This window comes from Saccopteryx leptura, chromosome 1 (genome assembly GCF_036850995.1).
Source record: "Saccopteryx leptura isolate mSacLep1 chromosome 1, mSacLep1_pri_phased_curated, whole genome shotgun sequence".
NCBI lineage: Eukaryota > Metazoa > Chordata > Mammalia > Chiroptera > Emballonuridae > Saccopteryx > Saccopteryx leptura.
In genome coordinates, this window is record NC_089503.1 from 69,130,050 (window position 1) to 69,143,444 (window position 13,395).

At 37.9% G+C, this 13,395-nt stretch overlaps 1 protein-coding gene across 23 annotated transcripts in view; it reads right to left on the reverse strand.

The window, feature by feature from the left end:
• The window catches only part of DLG2 (discs large MAGUK scaffold protein 2), a 2,140,731-nt gene that overhangs the window by 20,203 nt on the left and 2,107,133 nt on the right, over positions 1–13,395 (reverse strand). For 14 of the 23 annotated variants that reach the window (XM_066369736.1, XM_066369732.1, XM_066369783.1 and 11 more), the window contains 2 exons: positions 10,714–10,813; positions 5,961–6,002 (listed from right to left, as the gene is read on the reverse strand). In XM_066369736.1, coding sequence (XP_066225833.1) covers positions 5,961–6,002; positions 10,714–10,813 — 142 coding nt within the window. Of the gene's footprint in view, positions 1–5,960; positions 6,003–9,837; positions 9,884–10,713; positions 10,814–13,395 lie in introns of all 23 variants that reach the window. The other 9 variants (XM_066369745.1, XM_066369802.1, XM_066369848.1 and 6 more) reach the window with 2 other exon arrangements.

A 13,395-nucleotide genomic window follows, 5' to 3' on the forward strand; every position in this document is an offset into this window, starting at 1 on the left:
CTGCTTCCTAAAGGTACTGAGAATGGTCCTGATGTTCCTTCTAAGTGGCATCTACTCATAGCTTCCCCAGAAGTCTTCAGGGGATATTTTCACCTCTGGGCAGAGGTTTGGTATGTGAAGAGTCAGATTTACATTTCTTTTTTAAATTTATGAAAAATGATTTATTTTAATAAACAAAACTAGTGACATTTATAGAAGCTAGGCAAAAAAAAAAAAAAAGATTGATCGCTAACTTCTAGTTATCTACGGCCTGAGATGCAGAGATAGTAGGAATTCAAAAGATAGGTGTAAAATTGTTGGGGAAAAGGTTACATTTAAGAACAGAAGCATGGCAAACTTAGAGCCAATGTTAGACTGTCATTTTACAGGGAAATATAGGTGGAATGATTAATATGTGGAAGGAGAATACTAATTACAAATAACAAAGGTTTTTGACATCAGGTGATACTTAAGCCTCTTTGCTAGGCTGGGAAAGCCATAAAGGCAAGGACTACTGGGTATTATTTACTACCATGTCCTTAGTACTTAACATAAAGCTGTCAACGGCTTTCCATTCTGATTTTAGTGGTAGAACACAAGATGAGCAATGAGGCTAAAGGTAGATTCTACTTTGTGTTTCTGTGTACTTTCACTTTGGAAAGTATGGTTTTCTTTAAATGAATATAACACGTTATGTACCCATAGAAATCTCTTTCCAAAGGCCTTGCAAGTCATTCTGATGGCACATTCTAAAAGCAAACCTTAAATAAGATATTTGATGTCAGTATCTATAATTTCTGATTCAGAAAACTAGGTCAAAGCAACATAGCTTTGATGAACTTTGTTGGACAGTTCTGTAGTTCTCTGTTTATCCATTGCTTTTTTGGTTTACTTCTAACTTACACAAGGCACTGGTTCTTGTTCAGAGCAGTGGTAACACCCCTTATATCAAGGCCCGTCCCAGTTCTAATGACCCTGTGATAATCAGGTACTATGTAAGGAAGTCTGCAAAGGAGCTATGGCTGGTATCACACAATACCTGTGAACTCAGCACCTTAAACCAATGTTCATTTTCATGTTCAAGAATGAAAAGCCCTGTGGGTAATGGAAAGGAGACTGAGAAGGGGAGGAAAAGAGTCACAGCAGTGAAGAAAGTGTGTGTGGCACTTTCTGGGTCATGAAGAGGTTTCCTATCCACTGGCTTCTATTTTTCACAGCCATTTCTTTTGAGGTAGCTGCTCTGATGATAACCCATTTTACAGATGAAGAAGCTGAGGTTCAGAGATCATAAAGGGGCTTGTTTTCTCAGGTAGTAAGTAGTAGAGTCAAGCTTTGAAACCACATCCTTTTTGACTCTTTGTAGAGTAGATGACACTGTCTCAAAAAGGCAAGAGACATAGAACTCTCTGTGGGGGCTGGGATATAGGGGCAGACCTTACAAACGAGCAAAGGATGGGTGGCAGGGATAGGAGCTGAACTGGTTCAGAGTCACTGAGTCACCTGTAAACATTAACTCTTAAAAACACTGCCGTGTTATCTCCATAAGTAGTTTTTCTAACTTCTTGTTCAGGAGGCGTTGGCACTTGAAAATAACAGCTGAATGACCAGGCGGTGGCGCAGTGGATAGAGCGTCGGACTGGGACATGGAAAATAACAGCTGAAGATAAGGTACCAGCTGTCACTTTTTTTTTTTGCAGCTGCATGGCTGAGAGGCGGAGGGCAGCAGCGCAACTGTAGGACATTTAGCGGAGGCCGTTGTATGTCTCCATGAAACACCTAGGTTTGGGAACTGGACACAAGTCACAACAGGAGGGATTCAGAGTAAGGCCTTGAAATGCCCTCACTATGGGAAGAGCAAGTTGAGGTTCTTCGGGAATTTTTGAAAACTAAAAATGAGAGGAGGGAAGTGAAGACCAGTGGCAGTACATTTAATGTTCTAAATTTAGTGCTTAGTGCCTGAATTTGATGATTGTTAAGAATAAATTAGGTTCTTAGAGCCATAGAATGTTAGTCTTAAGAAAGGGTTTGAAGTTCATGTGGTTTGTAGATGGTGAGTATGTAGCACATTCCGTCACTCCCCCATCCCATGTCCTTTACAGGCATCACAAGCAGGTCACTGCCTGCATTACGGCTGAGCCTTAAGTTCACTCTTCGGGCAAATACTACCCATTGGTCAGAGTTGGAACTGATCAAAATCTACTTGCCATATCTGTTTTCATTAGACACGGGAGAAAACCGAGGTTCAAAGACACTGAGTGGTTTCTCCGAAATCACAGTGAATCTCCATGGGTTATCCAGAAGATTAAATCAGTTAATATATATATATATAACCTTAACAGCAGGCTTCAAACATGGTTTGTGCTATATAAATGTTACTGCTTGTGTTAACCTGATAGGAGGAGGGATGGTTGAAATGTACCAGATAAAACGTGAAGAGGCCTGGATTACAAACTATAGGGAAGAGTGGAAATGTATGGCATTCAGACTTAAAATGTACTGGTTGGTCTGCAGTGCCACCATATCTGTAAGCTATGCCACCTCTTGGAGCATCAGTTTCCTCATCTGTAAAATGAAGTATTACTACAGGAAGTAGCTCATAGTTTTGCTGCAGAAATCTAATGAGAAAACTAGATATGATAAAAATTGCTTTATGAAGCCTAAAGAATTAGAGGAAATAATAAGGGCAATACTTGAGGAGTAAAGAAAAGAGGTAGAATGAGGGCATCATTTTGATTGATTCCAGGGAAAAGTCTTGGGTCTCCTCATCCGCCCCTCAGATTCACTCAGATCATCTCTTTAAGATTCTAGTTTTGAAAATCCTACTTTGCTGATGAGCACCAATGGGTTAGAAGGATTGTCATGAGCTCCCCCATATCCATAATAACATAAAGAGCTTTACTGAGCTTTGAGGAAAGTGGGTCTTCAGCTGTAGAGATTCACAAAGTCTCCATTATACCTACCGGTCTTTATTGCATCCCAATACATGGGCAATTAAAAGCTAAGCTACAAACCCCCCACCAATACAAGCCAACACTGTGCTTTGTTGACTGAGAAAAATCTGAAATTAGCCCATAATTAAGATTGTTTTGAGGTAGCATTTTGCATAATTAGATAATATATAATATATATGGTAATTAACTACATTTTGGATAGTACTCAGTATAGTTGGACTTAAAAAAAATTTTATGCTATAATGATTGAGATTGTGCAGCAAAGCTCTGAGCTATTAGAATTTAGTGTGTATGTATACCTGTCTCAGAAATATATGAGGCTTTCAAGTAAAGTTGTTATAACATGAAACTCTAGGATGCAGTGAATGGTGCCCTCTGGAGTTGTGAAACACACAGTAACTTGGCTCTTTGTTTCTAATCACAGATCACTTTTAAAGGCCATTTTGTCCCTAGAGTAGACATGGAATGATTCTAAGGGTAAAATATAACACCTAAACATCAGTGAAAAAAAGGTCTTTTTTGTTTTCATTTACTCTATTTACAAAACATAAAGGAGTCATAATTACAGCAAAAGCCAGGAATTCAATAGAAAGTGCAGCCTATTTTGATTTCAAAATGGCACTTTCTGGAAACTATGTCTGTCCTAAGCCTTTGTGCCTTTTTTTTCATGCCACTGCCCTTCCTGGAAGGTTTCCGTCTAGCTGGCAAGCACCTCATCTTTCCAAAGTTCAGCTCAAAGGCCACCTCCTTTTTGAAATCACCTCTGAAGCTCCCTGGGCTAGACTTTTATCCTAGAAACTGATACACTTTGTGCATTTTTCACTTATTGCTCTCTCTCTTTCCCACCATCTGTGTGCTGAGTTCCAGAGTTAGCTGAGGTTCATATTGGGTCTCATGGTGAAGAGAGCATGACCTCTAGTAGATGCTGAATAACTAAATGAATATTTCTCATGTCTCCATTCTGGAGAAATTAATATCATTGACCCCTCTAAGCTATGACAAAGGCTTTCTGTACATTTGTTTGCTTGTACAGAAAGGAATATGAGAGGAATTTTGTAACCTCAGATATAATTATTAGAATCCACATTTGTCTGGTAATATCATAGATTCCAGTTTCAATTCTCCTCTCTTCCCATAGATAATTTAAGCTGTTTCCAAGCATTTTCTTTATTCACTCAGTTAACATTTATGCACACTTACTATTTGAGAGTGAAAAGAATTATTTGATGTCATCTTGGAGCATTACTTCCAAAACTTTTTAAGCAACTATAAGCTTTGGCCTCATTTTTATAACTTAGTGATTCTAGGAAGAACATTCCCACCTCTAAAAGAGGAGAGAGGAGCCCCTAATATACTCCAGAAAAGATTTCCAGAGGATAAGGCAGTTTTTATATATACTTCCCTAAAAAGGATAAAACAACAACAAAGTGTGATACTTCTTCTTTTAATACTTGTGTCTACAAGATGGAAGGACAACACTTAAATTGAAAACTGAACATCAAAGGAAGTAGGGCCATGAAACCTGACAAGTTATATATTTTTTTCAATACTAAATCAAGAGTACCTCAGGAGTCAGGAGGAAAACATTTAGTAGCTTCTTGATCTAGAGTCTTTGTTTTAAATCAAATGGGGGGGGGGCAAATGTGTCTCCAAGTTTGGATAGTTGTAAAATTATAAGAATAGAAAGAATGTGAAAATGTTAAGGGCTAAATTGAGGAGAAGAATCCTTTGAGTCCTTCATTCATAAACCTTGTCATTCTGTTAAGAAAATTAGGTGGTTCTAAAACTTGATGGATCAAGGGTATCTCATCACAATATTTTTTTGTTTTATTCTGTGGCAGTTTCATCTTCTTCCTCTGGCCCCCACCTCCCTCTGCCATGTCTCCTCTTTTTTGCTTTTTTATATTTGCCACCAATCTGATTCTCCAAGGCCTTTCTCAAAATCCAAAGGAAATTGGTCACATTCCAAGAACACTGTGTGGCACTCCATCTCAAAAAAGGCACGGTTTTGTAAAGTACTATGCTGTAATGAAAAAACAAAAACAAAACAGGACCAAAACTATTCTAGTTTTCAATTAATACAATATATAAGGGGGAAAAGCCCAACCAATTTCTGCCTTCGTAGCTGTGGATCATACGTATTGGGTGATCTAATACAGTTTTCTAATATCCTTGGCAACTTCTTTTTGAGTAATCCATTTCAGTAAGGAGTACAAACAAATAATATAGGAATTTAAAATAAATCCCAGTTAATAATATATACCTACGTTAGTCACCCAAAACCAGTAAGTAGATGATAAGAAACCACAAGAATGGATCAAAAGGAGGTGCTTGGTGAATATTCTTATACAGTAAGCAAATGGCTTGAGGTGACCAAATACCAGAAATCATTTTTAAGTAGTTACCTACCTTTTCAGTTAAGCTTTCTGATCCAAGATTTGTTCACTTAAAAAAAAATGTAAGTTCCTTCAACATCAAAAGATGAAACTTTTTCATCACTTCCCAACCATCAAAAATATAAATTTAGATATATCATAGTATCTACCTTAAATATTAATCAAGGAGAGAAGAGATATAAAAGGTTCATGCTTAATTTAAAAGGAACACCATAATTTATAAAGATTTCTCTTATAAAGGGGAGCCAGGAATAAAAGGGAAAAGGCAAAATTAAAAGGAAAAGAAAACCAAGACTTTTCAACCCCCCTACAGGGAGTTGAAATTATTTGGGGAAGGGGGAGGGCAGAATGTCATAAACCACCACCCCCACCTGCTCTGGTGAATTGCCTTGTAGACCAGTCAACTGAGGTTGGAACCGCTTGTATAAATCACATGCATCCATTGATGCCCTACTGTCTTGTATCTTTCCACATTAAATGATAATTTCATTTCAAGCCATTTGCTTTGGATGATGATGATGATAAAGGGCAGCATTTGGAAAAACAACAGCAAAAATCTGAAATGACCACCACATGCAATGGGGCATTTGCAAAAAAAGAAAAAAAAGAACCACAGACCAAAGCAATAACTTACGGTAGCTACTTTCACTATCGCTGGCATTAGAAGAAACATGTTCTGCAAGAACAGCACAGCAAATTAAAGAGATACCAAGCATTGGCAAGCGGCCAGAACTTAAAGGCATACACTCATGCAACGCTACTAGAAACGTGAGCCAAAGGCCAGTAAAAGGCTGCAGAGAAGGCTGCATTAACAAAGCGCAGATAAAACAGATGAAAACTTTATCTCCATGTTACAGGAAACTATTACTTGATTGTCCTGTTTTTTTTAGGAAAGTGTCTTTAATTACACAAAAATGTGTCATGTCAATCTAAGCACTTTTCCTTTTATAAATACTTTGGCCCATTCCTGTATGTCTGATTTTCAGGTTTGTGTGTGTCAGGTCAATGTATACATTCAGGGGCTCCTAAACTGGCAGTTTTTGATCCAGTCTTTTTATTTATCTAGTTTAGCCTTTAGGGATTTTGCAGGGCTATTGCATTTCAAATTGCCAGTTGATCCTTGGAATCCCTTGAATTTTATTTCTATTTGAATACTTCCTAAACTAGTTCTCAGGATGAGGAGGGATTTCTGGGGATCTTCCCACTTCAATGAGTAAACAGAAATTCTTAGAGGAAGAAATGAGTCACTGAAAAATATGTCATGAATTAGTTCAGCATTTCCTTGTTTTTATTTTAGGATTCTTCTTTGGATAGCTATTAGGTTCTGGGAGAATGAAACAGGCAGGAGAGAAATGATCTGATACCAAGTAGGTCCTGGCATGAAGTATGTTTTTAACTCATGTTGAAGGACTTGCTTGTACAGTGGTATTTCTTTTTTTTTTTCCAAACTAAAAATACAATTTAGCTCAGATAACAGAGATGTATATGCAAGAATTAGAGCTTTTATTTCTGAAATCATATCCTTTTACATGTGTTATATATTAAATTATAGGAGGTAAATTCATCAACTTATTGACTTCTTTACATATCAGGTTAAGAAAATGAAGAATATATGACTATTTTTAGCTTCTTAAAAGTGACAGCCCTGGCCGGTTGGCTCAGTGGTAGAGCGTCGGCCTGGCGTGCAGAAGTCCCTGGTTCGATTCCCGGCCAGGGCACACAGGAGAAGCACCCATTTGCTTCTCTACCCCTCCCCCTCCTTCCTCTCTGTCTCTCTTCCCCTCCCGCAGCCGAGGCTCCACTGGAGCAAAGATGGCCCGGGCGCTGGGGATGGCTCCTTGGCCTCTGCCCCAGGCGCTAGAGTGGCTCTGGTCGCAACAGAGCGACACCCTGGAGGGGCAGAGCATTGCCCCCTGGTGGGCGTGCCGGGTGGATCCCCGTCGGGCGCATGCGGGAGTCTGTCTGACTGTCTCTCCCCGTTTCCGGCTTCAGAAAAATACAGAAAAAAAAAAAAAAGTGACAACTATTGCACATTTTTAGAGAAAGGAGAATATATTATAGATTCTTGCCAATCGAATGGATTAGTTTTCCTTAGCTTTATTGAAAAATAAAATTGTAATGCCTTTAAAGTATACAACATAATATTTTGAAACATGTATAAACATTGTAAAAGGATTCCTAAAATTGAGTTATTTATCACATCCAGGATGGTTTAGTTTGAGCATTAAACTAATGAAAACCAGAATGTGGGCTAAATTCACAGAAATCATTTCTTTTCGTATTGGTGTAGGACCAGAACTGCATTGCTAATTGAGGCACACGTTTACAGGTACAAAGGGGCGCTAGGGAAAGAAGTGTGGATGAATCAGTGCAAATTTGTTTTCTGTAACTGAAAAATATTAAAGGCATATGCCCAACAATGGTGTATCTTTTTTTTTTTTTTTTGTATTTTTCTGAAGCTAGAAACGGGGAGAGACAGTCAGACAGACTCCTGCATGTGCCCAACCGGGATCCACCCGGCACGCCCACCAGGGGCGACGCTCTGCCCACCAGGGGGGCGATGCTCTGCCCCTCTGGGGCGTCGCTCTGCCGAGACCAGAGCCACTCTAGCGCCTGGGGCAGAGGCCAAGGAGCCATCCCCAGCGCCCCGGCCATCTTTGCTCCAATGGAGCCTCGGCTGCGGGAGGGGAAGAGAGAGACAGAGAGGAAGGGGGGGTGTGGAGAAGCAAATGGGCGCTTCTCCTATGTGCCCTGGCTGGGAATCGAACCCGGGTCCCCCGCACACCAGGCCGACGCTCCACCGCTGAGCCAACCAGCCAGGGCCACAATGGTGTATCTTAATGTATATGATTATGTTATGTACTTTGAATTGGGAATGCCAGGTTTTTTTTGTTTGCTTTTGATTTTTACTTCTAAAATAATTTAGAATAAACTGTGCTGTCGATGTAGAAATTTAGGACCATGCAGTGTTTTATTTAACAATCTCTCTTAACATCAAGATACTGTATAACAGAACTCTTGTAGGTAAAAAGAAATAAAAAATATGTTGCAGTTAAAGTTCAAATTATGGCTAACAATAGAATTAATTGGCAAATAATTTTACCTAGTGAAATGTGTCCACTTTTTAAAAAAACTAAGAAAACACTTTCCCATTCTAGATTTAAAAGGGCATCACTCACTTTTTTTTTGACACTCTGATAGCAACTACTTTTTAGTGATGTTCATTTATTAGCAAGAATGCTTCCCTCTCCCCCCTCAACTGAAAATTTAGAAACTCTCTCTGGTAGTAATTGATGGTATCCAGATAATGTTAAAATCAACATTTGACCTTTAGTCACTAATTCAAGAAAAAATTTCATGACCTGTTATAATATAGACTCAAAGATAAAGTTTTCATCTTTAAGGAGATCAGTAGTTACTCTTGATTGGATTTTGTTTTATATATAAATATATATATCTATGCAGCTAAAAAAAAGTCCCAAGTAACAATTCGAAGGATGAAGGGTGTCATTATGCAGGCTTATAGAAACAGCTCTTGAAAATAAAGTTCAGCTCAATGCTATTTTGTTTCATACAAATGAAATGAACAGCTTCTAAAAATATTGCCCATCACTGTTAAATTAAAACAAAACAAAACAAACAGAAATTGAACATGTGATACAATTTCAAAAGACATAAAACTCTCTTCTTATTTCACTGTTGCCTACACAGTGGAGTTAGTATTAAAGAAAGAAATATCACAGGATAGTATATTAATACACAGGATTATTTTTTATTGCTTAATGTAATGAGACACAGACTAAAGGTATTACTAACTAGAAGACTTAAAGGTTTAATATATTTCATTTTCCACTATAAAATGACCTGATTATGTAATGCAGCTAACACATCACTAACAGAACAACATATTAACACATATCTAAAACTTTATCATACAAACGTTTCAAGCAGGACCACTGCAAGTCAGAAAAAAAAATCAATCAAGGTTAATAACAAAGAATTAGTCATGGAAGATTAAATAACTTAATATTTACATTTTGAGAATGCATGTTCCTTTTGACCATAAAATAGCTCCTTTACTATAGCAAAGTACAATTCAATTATGAGATTAGGCAAGGTCTGGGTGACAAGGCAGAAAAAAGGACATTTCTGCTTTCCTGCTCTAGAACATTTAGTCCTTCAACATGGCTTCTTGCTCTCTGGGAGGCAGTAGGCTGCAGAGCAAGTGATGCCACAGTTGGCATCAGGACCATGTTGGTCATATCACACGGTCAGAAAGGGAAGGTGTGAATCGCAACAGAAGTTACAGTGCCTGACACACTTGGCTTTTAAAGGCTGACATGCAGAACAAAACAGTTGAAAATTACTTTGTAGGAGCATTCACAGCTAGGTAACAAATAAAACTCGTATCTTGTGCATGCTAGGAGTGGAAGGCCCTCAAGAAAAGGAACAAAAGCCAAACTCAAAAGAAGGGAAAAGAAAAGTTACAGTGACCATTCCTGGGAACTTACTCAGAGTCTTTGTTCCATAACCGTCGTCACCTAATCCGGGGATGTCCTGCATGGAAGTCCCCAGAGAGAGCAATGAGAGAGGAAGAACAGCCACGGAAGAGGAAGGAAGAAGTCAGTGGAGTTGAAATGGATACTACCATGACAGACCATGTTGCCTAAGCAATCTGGATCTTTCTTATTTTAAAACTTTCACCCCAGACTCCTTGGGCTGAGACTGAAGAATTTGTCAAGTAGCTCGAAAGGTTTAAGCAAAAGATTGTTACAAAAAAAAAAAAAAGAAAAGAAAAAGATTCAGCAGATGCCATTTTTGCCCATTATCCACATTGCCACAGAAACAAACTGCTTAGAGCAATGATCCACTCCATGGTTTCATGACCAATTCTTAGATCTAGTATCCACCAATACAAGCTCACTGCTCCATAAGAGTTTAGTGTTTGTTGGAAGTGAAAGACTGAACAAATGCTAGTTATCAATATAGGAAATTTAATTACTTCCAATTAGTGAGCATTCCAAAAAAATGGATGTGGCAATGGAATCCAATATTTCTGTCCAGAATAGAGTTCGTCTCAAGCCCTAGAGAGCTGCATGATAGAAAAGGCCAACCAGACCTGTTCTGGTCACAGATAGATATTCTTTGGAAGCGAAGTCCCAGCTTCCTCAACTCCCTCTCCAATGCATTCTGCAAAGAAGAGCCACACCAAGGGAAGGATCCAGACTGCAGCCAAACACTGGTCACAGTAGTAAGCCCTGACCTGCCTGCCTGCTGTGTTTGTTTGCCTAGGCGTGTGGCGTGGGAAGCCTACGTCATGCGTGTTGCCCATGAAGGAGTTTTTTCTCTCGTGTTGTGTGTGCCATTCTCTTTGAGAATCTACTTACGTTCAGGATCACTGGTTTCCTGCTCACTCTGCTCCTTGTTCTTGTAGAATGGGAATTTTCGTGAAAAGATGAAGCTCTTTTTACGCTTGTCATTGAATGACTGTGAAGGAGAAAAGGCATGGGGCAAAAACAGGGGACGTCTAATTGTTGTCACACTCATGCTGACAAAACAACTAGTTTGTAAAAGCAGAGAGAGCTGTAGTGACGCAAGTGGGTAGTCTAAAGAGGTGCCAGGAGGTCCTTAAAGGCAGATTTTATTTTCAAGAAGTGTAAATTCTGCATGATGACACCTTGGAAAGATTGTATTCTAATTAAAAAACTGGTTGTAGAGAAATGCTGATGGTCAAAAAAAGAGTATTAAATTGGAAGCAGAAAACCTAGAGTCTTTGTCTGGCTCTGTGACTTGCTAGTTCATCACCTTAGACAGGTAACTGAATTTCTCTGAATCTCAGTATCTTCTTCATCTACGTAATGAGGATAATGATAGAAAATTTGTAAGTTGTGAGATTCATGTAAGGCAGTAAAAATGTGAAGTGCTATACAAATGTTACCTTTATCATCATTATTGTCATTAGGTGGAAAGATTTTACTATGACATGAGACACATCGGTGTCTAGATGTCTTTTTAGATAACTTGAGTTTGAGTTATTTCAATTTAGATTTAATTAAAACCACACAGAAAGTGTGTAGATTTGATATATGGTAATTATATTCATTTCACACTGATAAATAATTAGAGTATAACATTTTCATTCATAAGTGATTTTAACAATAGCTAAACCCCAAACATTCATTTGTAGATGGGGGGCGGTAGAGGGCAGAGGCACAGAAAAGATGAGTTTCTTGCCAATGTCAAAGAGCTAGCTGGTGGTACAGTCAACCAAAATTTGTTAAAATTGTTAAAGAGGTATTAACATGATATTCACTTAAGCAAGGGAGATATAATGGCTACTTATCTATATTCTGACATAATAAAAAAATCATGGAAGAAGGACAGTCCTTAAAAATGTAAACAACTCTATTAGCTTAAATGAGGCTGGATTTAAAGTAATACATATACAGTATACACAATATAATACATATTAGAACTTATTCATTCAAGTGAATGTCGGATGCTTGCCTAGAAGAGTCCCTAATTTTTTTTCATTTATTCTCATTATTGCTGTTACATAAATGCTATCTGGGGTTCTTCTTTGGGAAATGTGTTCACAGACATTTTATAAGCTATAGACCATACAAGTCTTAGTAATTTCATGATTATTTATAATTTAAAAGTATGTTTCACCAGTTCGATTGCCATACTTATTTGACTAAATTGGCTCAGAGGGTCATTCTCCAAGGAACAAGATATGTTGCCACATAGATACTGCAATGCCTGTAATAGATTCTGAAGGTAATTCGACAAGGGTTATTTTCCCTTCCAAGTACTAATCAGGCCCGACCCTGCTTAGCTTCTGAGATCGGATGAGATCGAGTGCGTTCAGGGTGGTATGGCCGTAGATGACAAGGGTTATTCTAAAACAGTTGTATCAATGGCACCTGGTAGGAATAATTAATTTAGAACCAGCAAAGTGACTGCTTGGAAGAAAAGCACTTGTTTATATGTATGTATTTTGGCCTTGTGGCCTGAGTCAGTTATGGGCTCTTATGGATTTGAAGTTGAGAAAATGGTGTAAATAATTTATTTTCTTTGTATATTCATGCACTTCTATATCAACATCCATTCTGGTCATCATGTTCATTTAGGAAGCATTATAATACTAAAATGTTGGTGTTGCCATTTACTGATTCATTACTTTTTCAGTTACTAGAAACTTTCATCAAAGTTGGGGGGCTTAATTTTATGTATAATTAAGAAGGCTTTAAGAAAAACATTAAATCAAATATTTAATAATTTTTGAAGTTAAGGAACATATTTTATACTTAATATTAAAGAAGTAGAAATACATTCTCAGGGGGTAAAAGAAGTATCAATTCAGAACCTGTTATTCTGTGGACAGCACTTAGCTCAATATAGTTTTATCATAATTTATAATTGAGAACTGGTGTCCAAAGACAAGGTTGGGAACTCCCCCCCTGATTTTTCCAGTTAAAAAATGGTAAGTTCTTAAGGGAACATTAAATATTCTTGCATCACTCCAGTTTCATGCCACTTTTACATTTCAAGCATATTTAAACTTCAGTAACTGAAAATAAAAGAAAAAAAAATATCATGTAAGAATTAATGACACATGACATTGCAAGATATGTTAGACATTTGACTTCAACATTACAGATGACTTGTCATGCAAAAACAAAATTACAAGTTTTCATGCAAATACAAAACAATGCCAAGATGAGTAAAGCCTGGGGTTAAAATGTAGACACAGATGGGCAGTGTGGGGGCCTCTGAGGGACAAAATGGGGTCACGTGCAAGCCACATCAGTTCAATTGTCTCGTGGGGTCAAAGGAAAATGAAAATGTGTTGTCTATGATTAATTCTTTTATCTTTTCAAAGGAAGGACTATAATCTGTTAACATTTCCCAAGTACAAAAATGCTTTGTATCATGAGTTATCTGATTGGGACATAATATTTAGCAGCATACTCATAAAAGAACAGAAAATATACAACAATTCCTCAAAAATAAACTCATCTAACATATCAGTCTTGTTACCCAAAGCCATTTTGTATTGGAGTGGA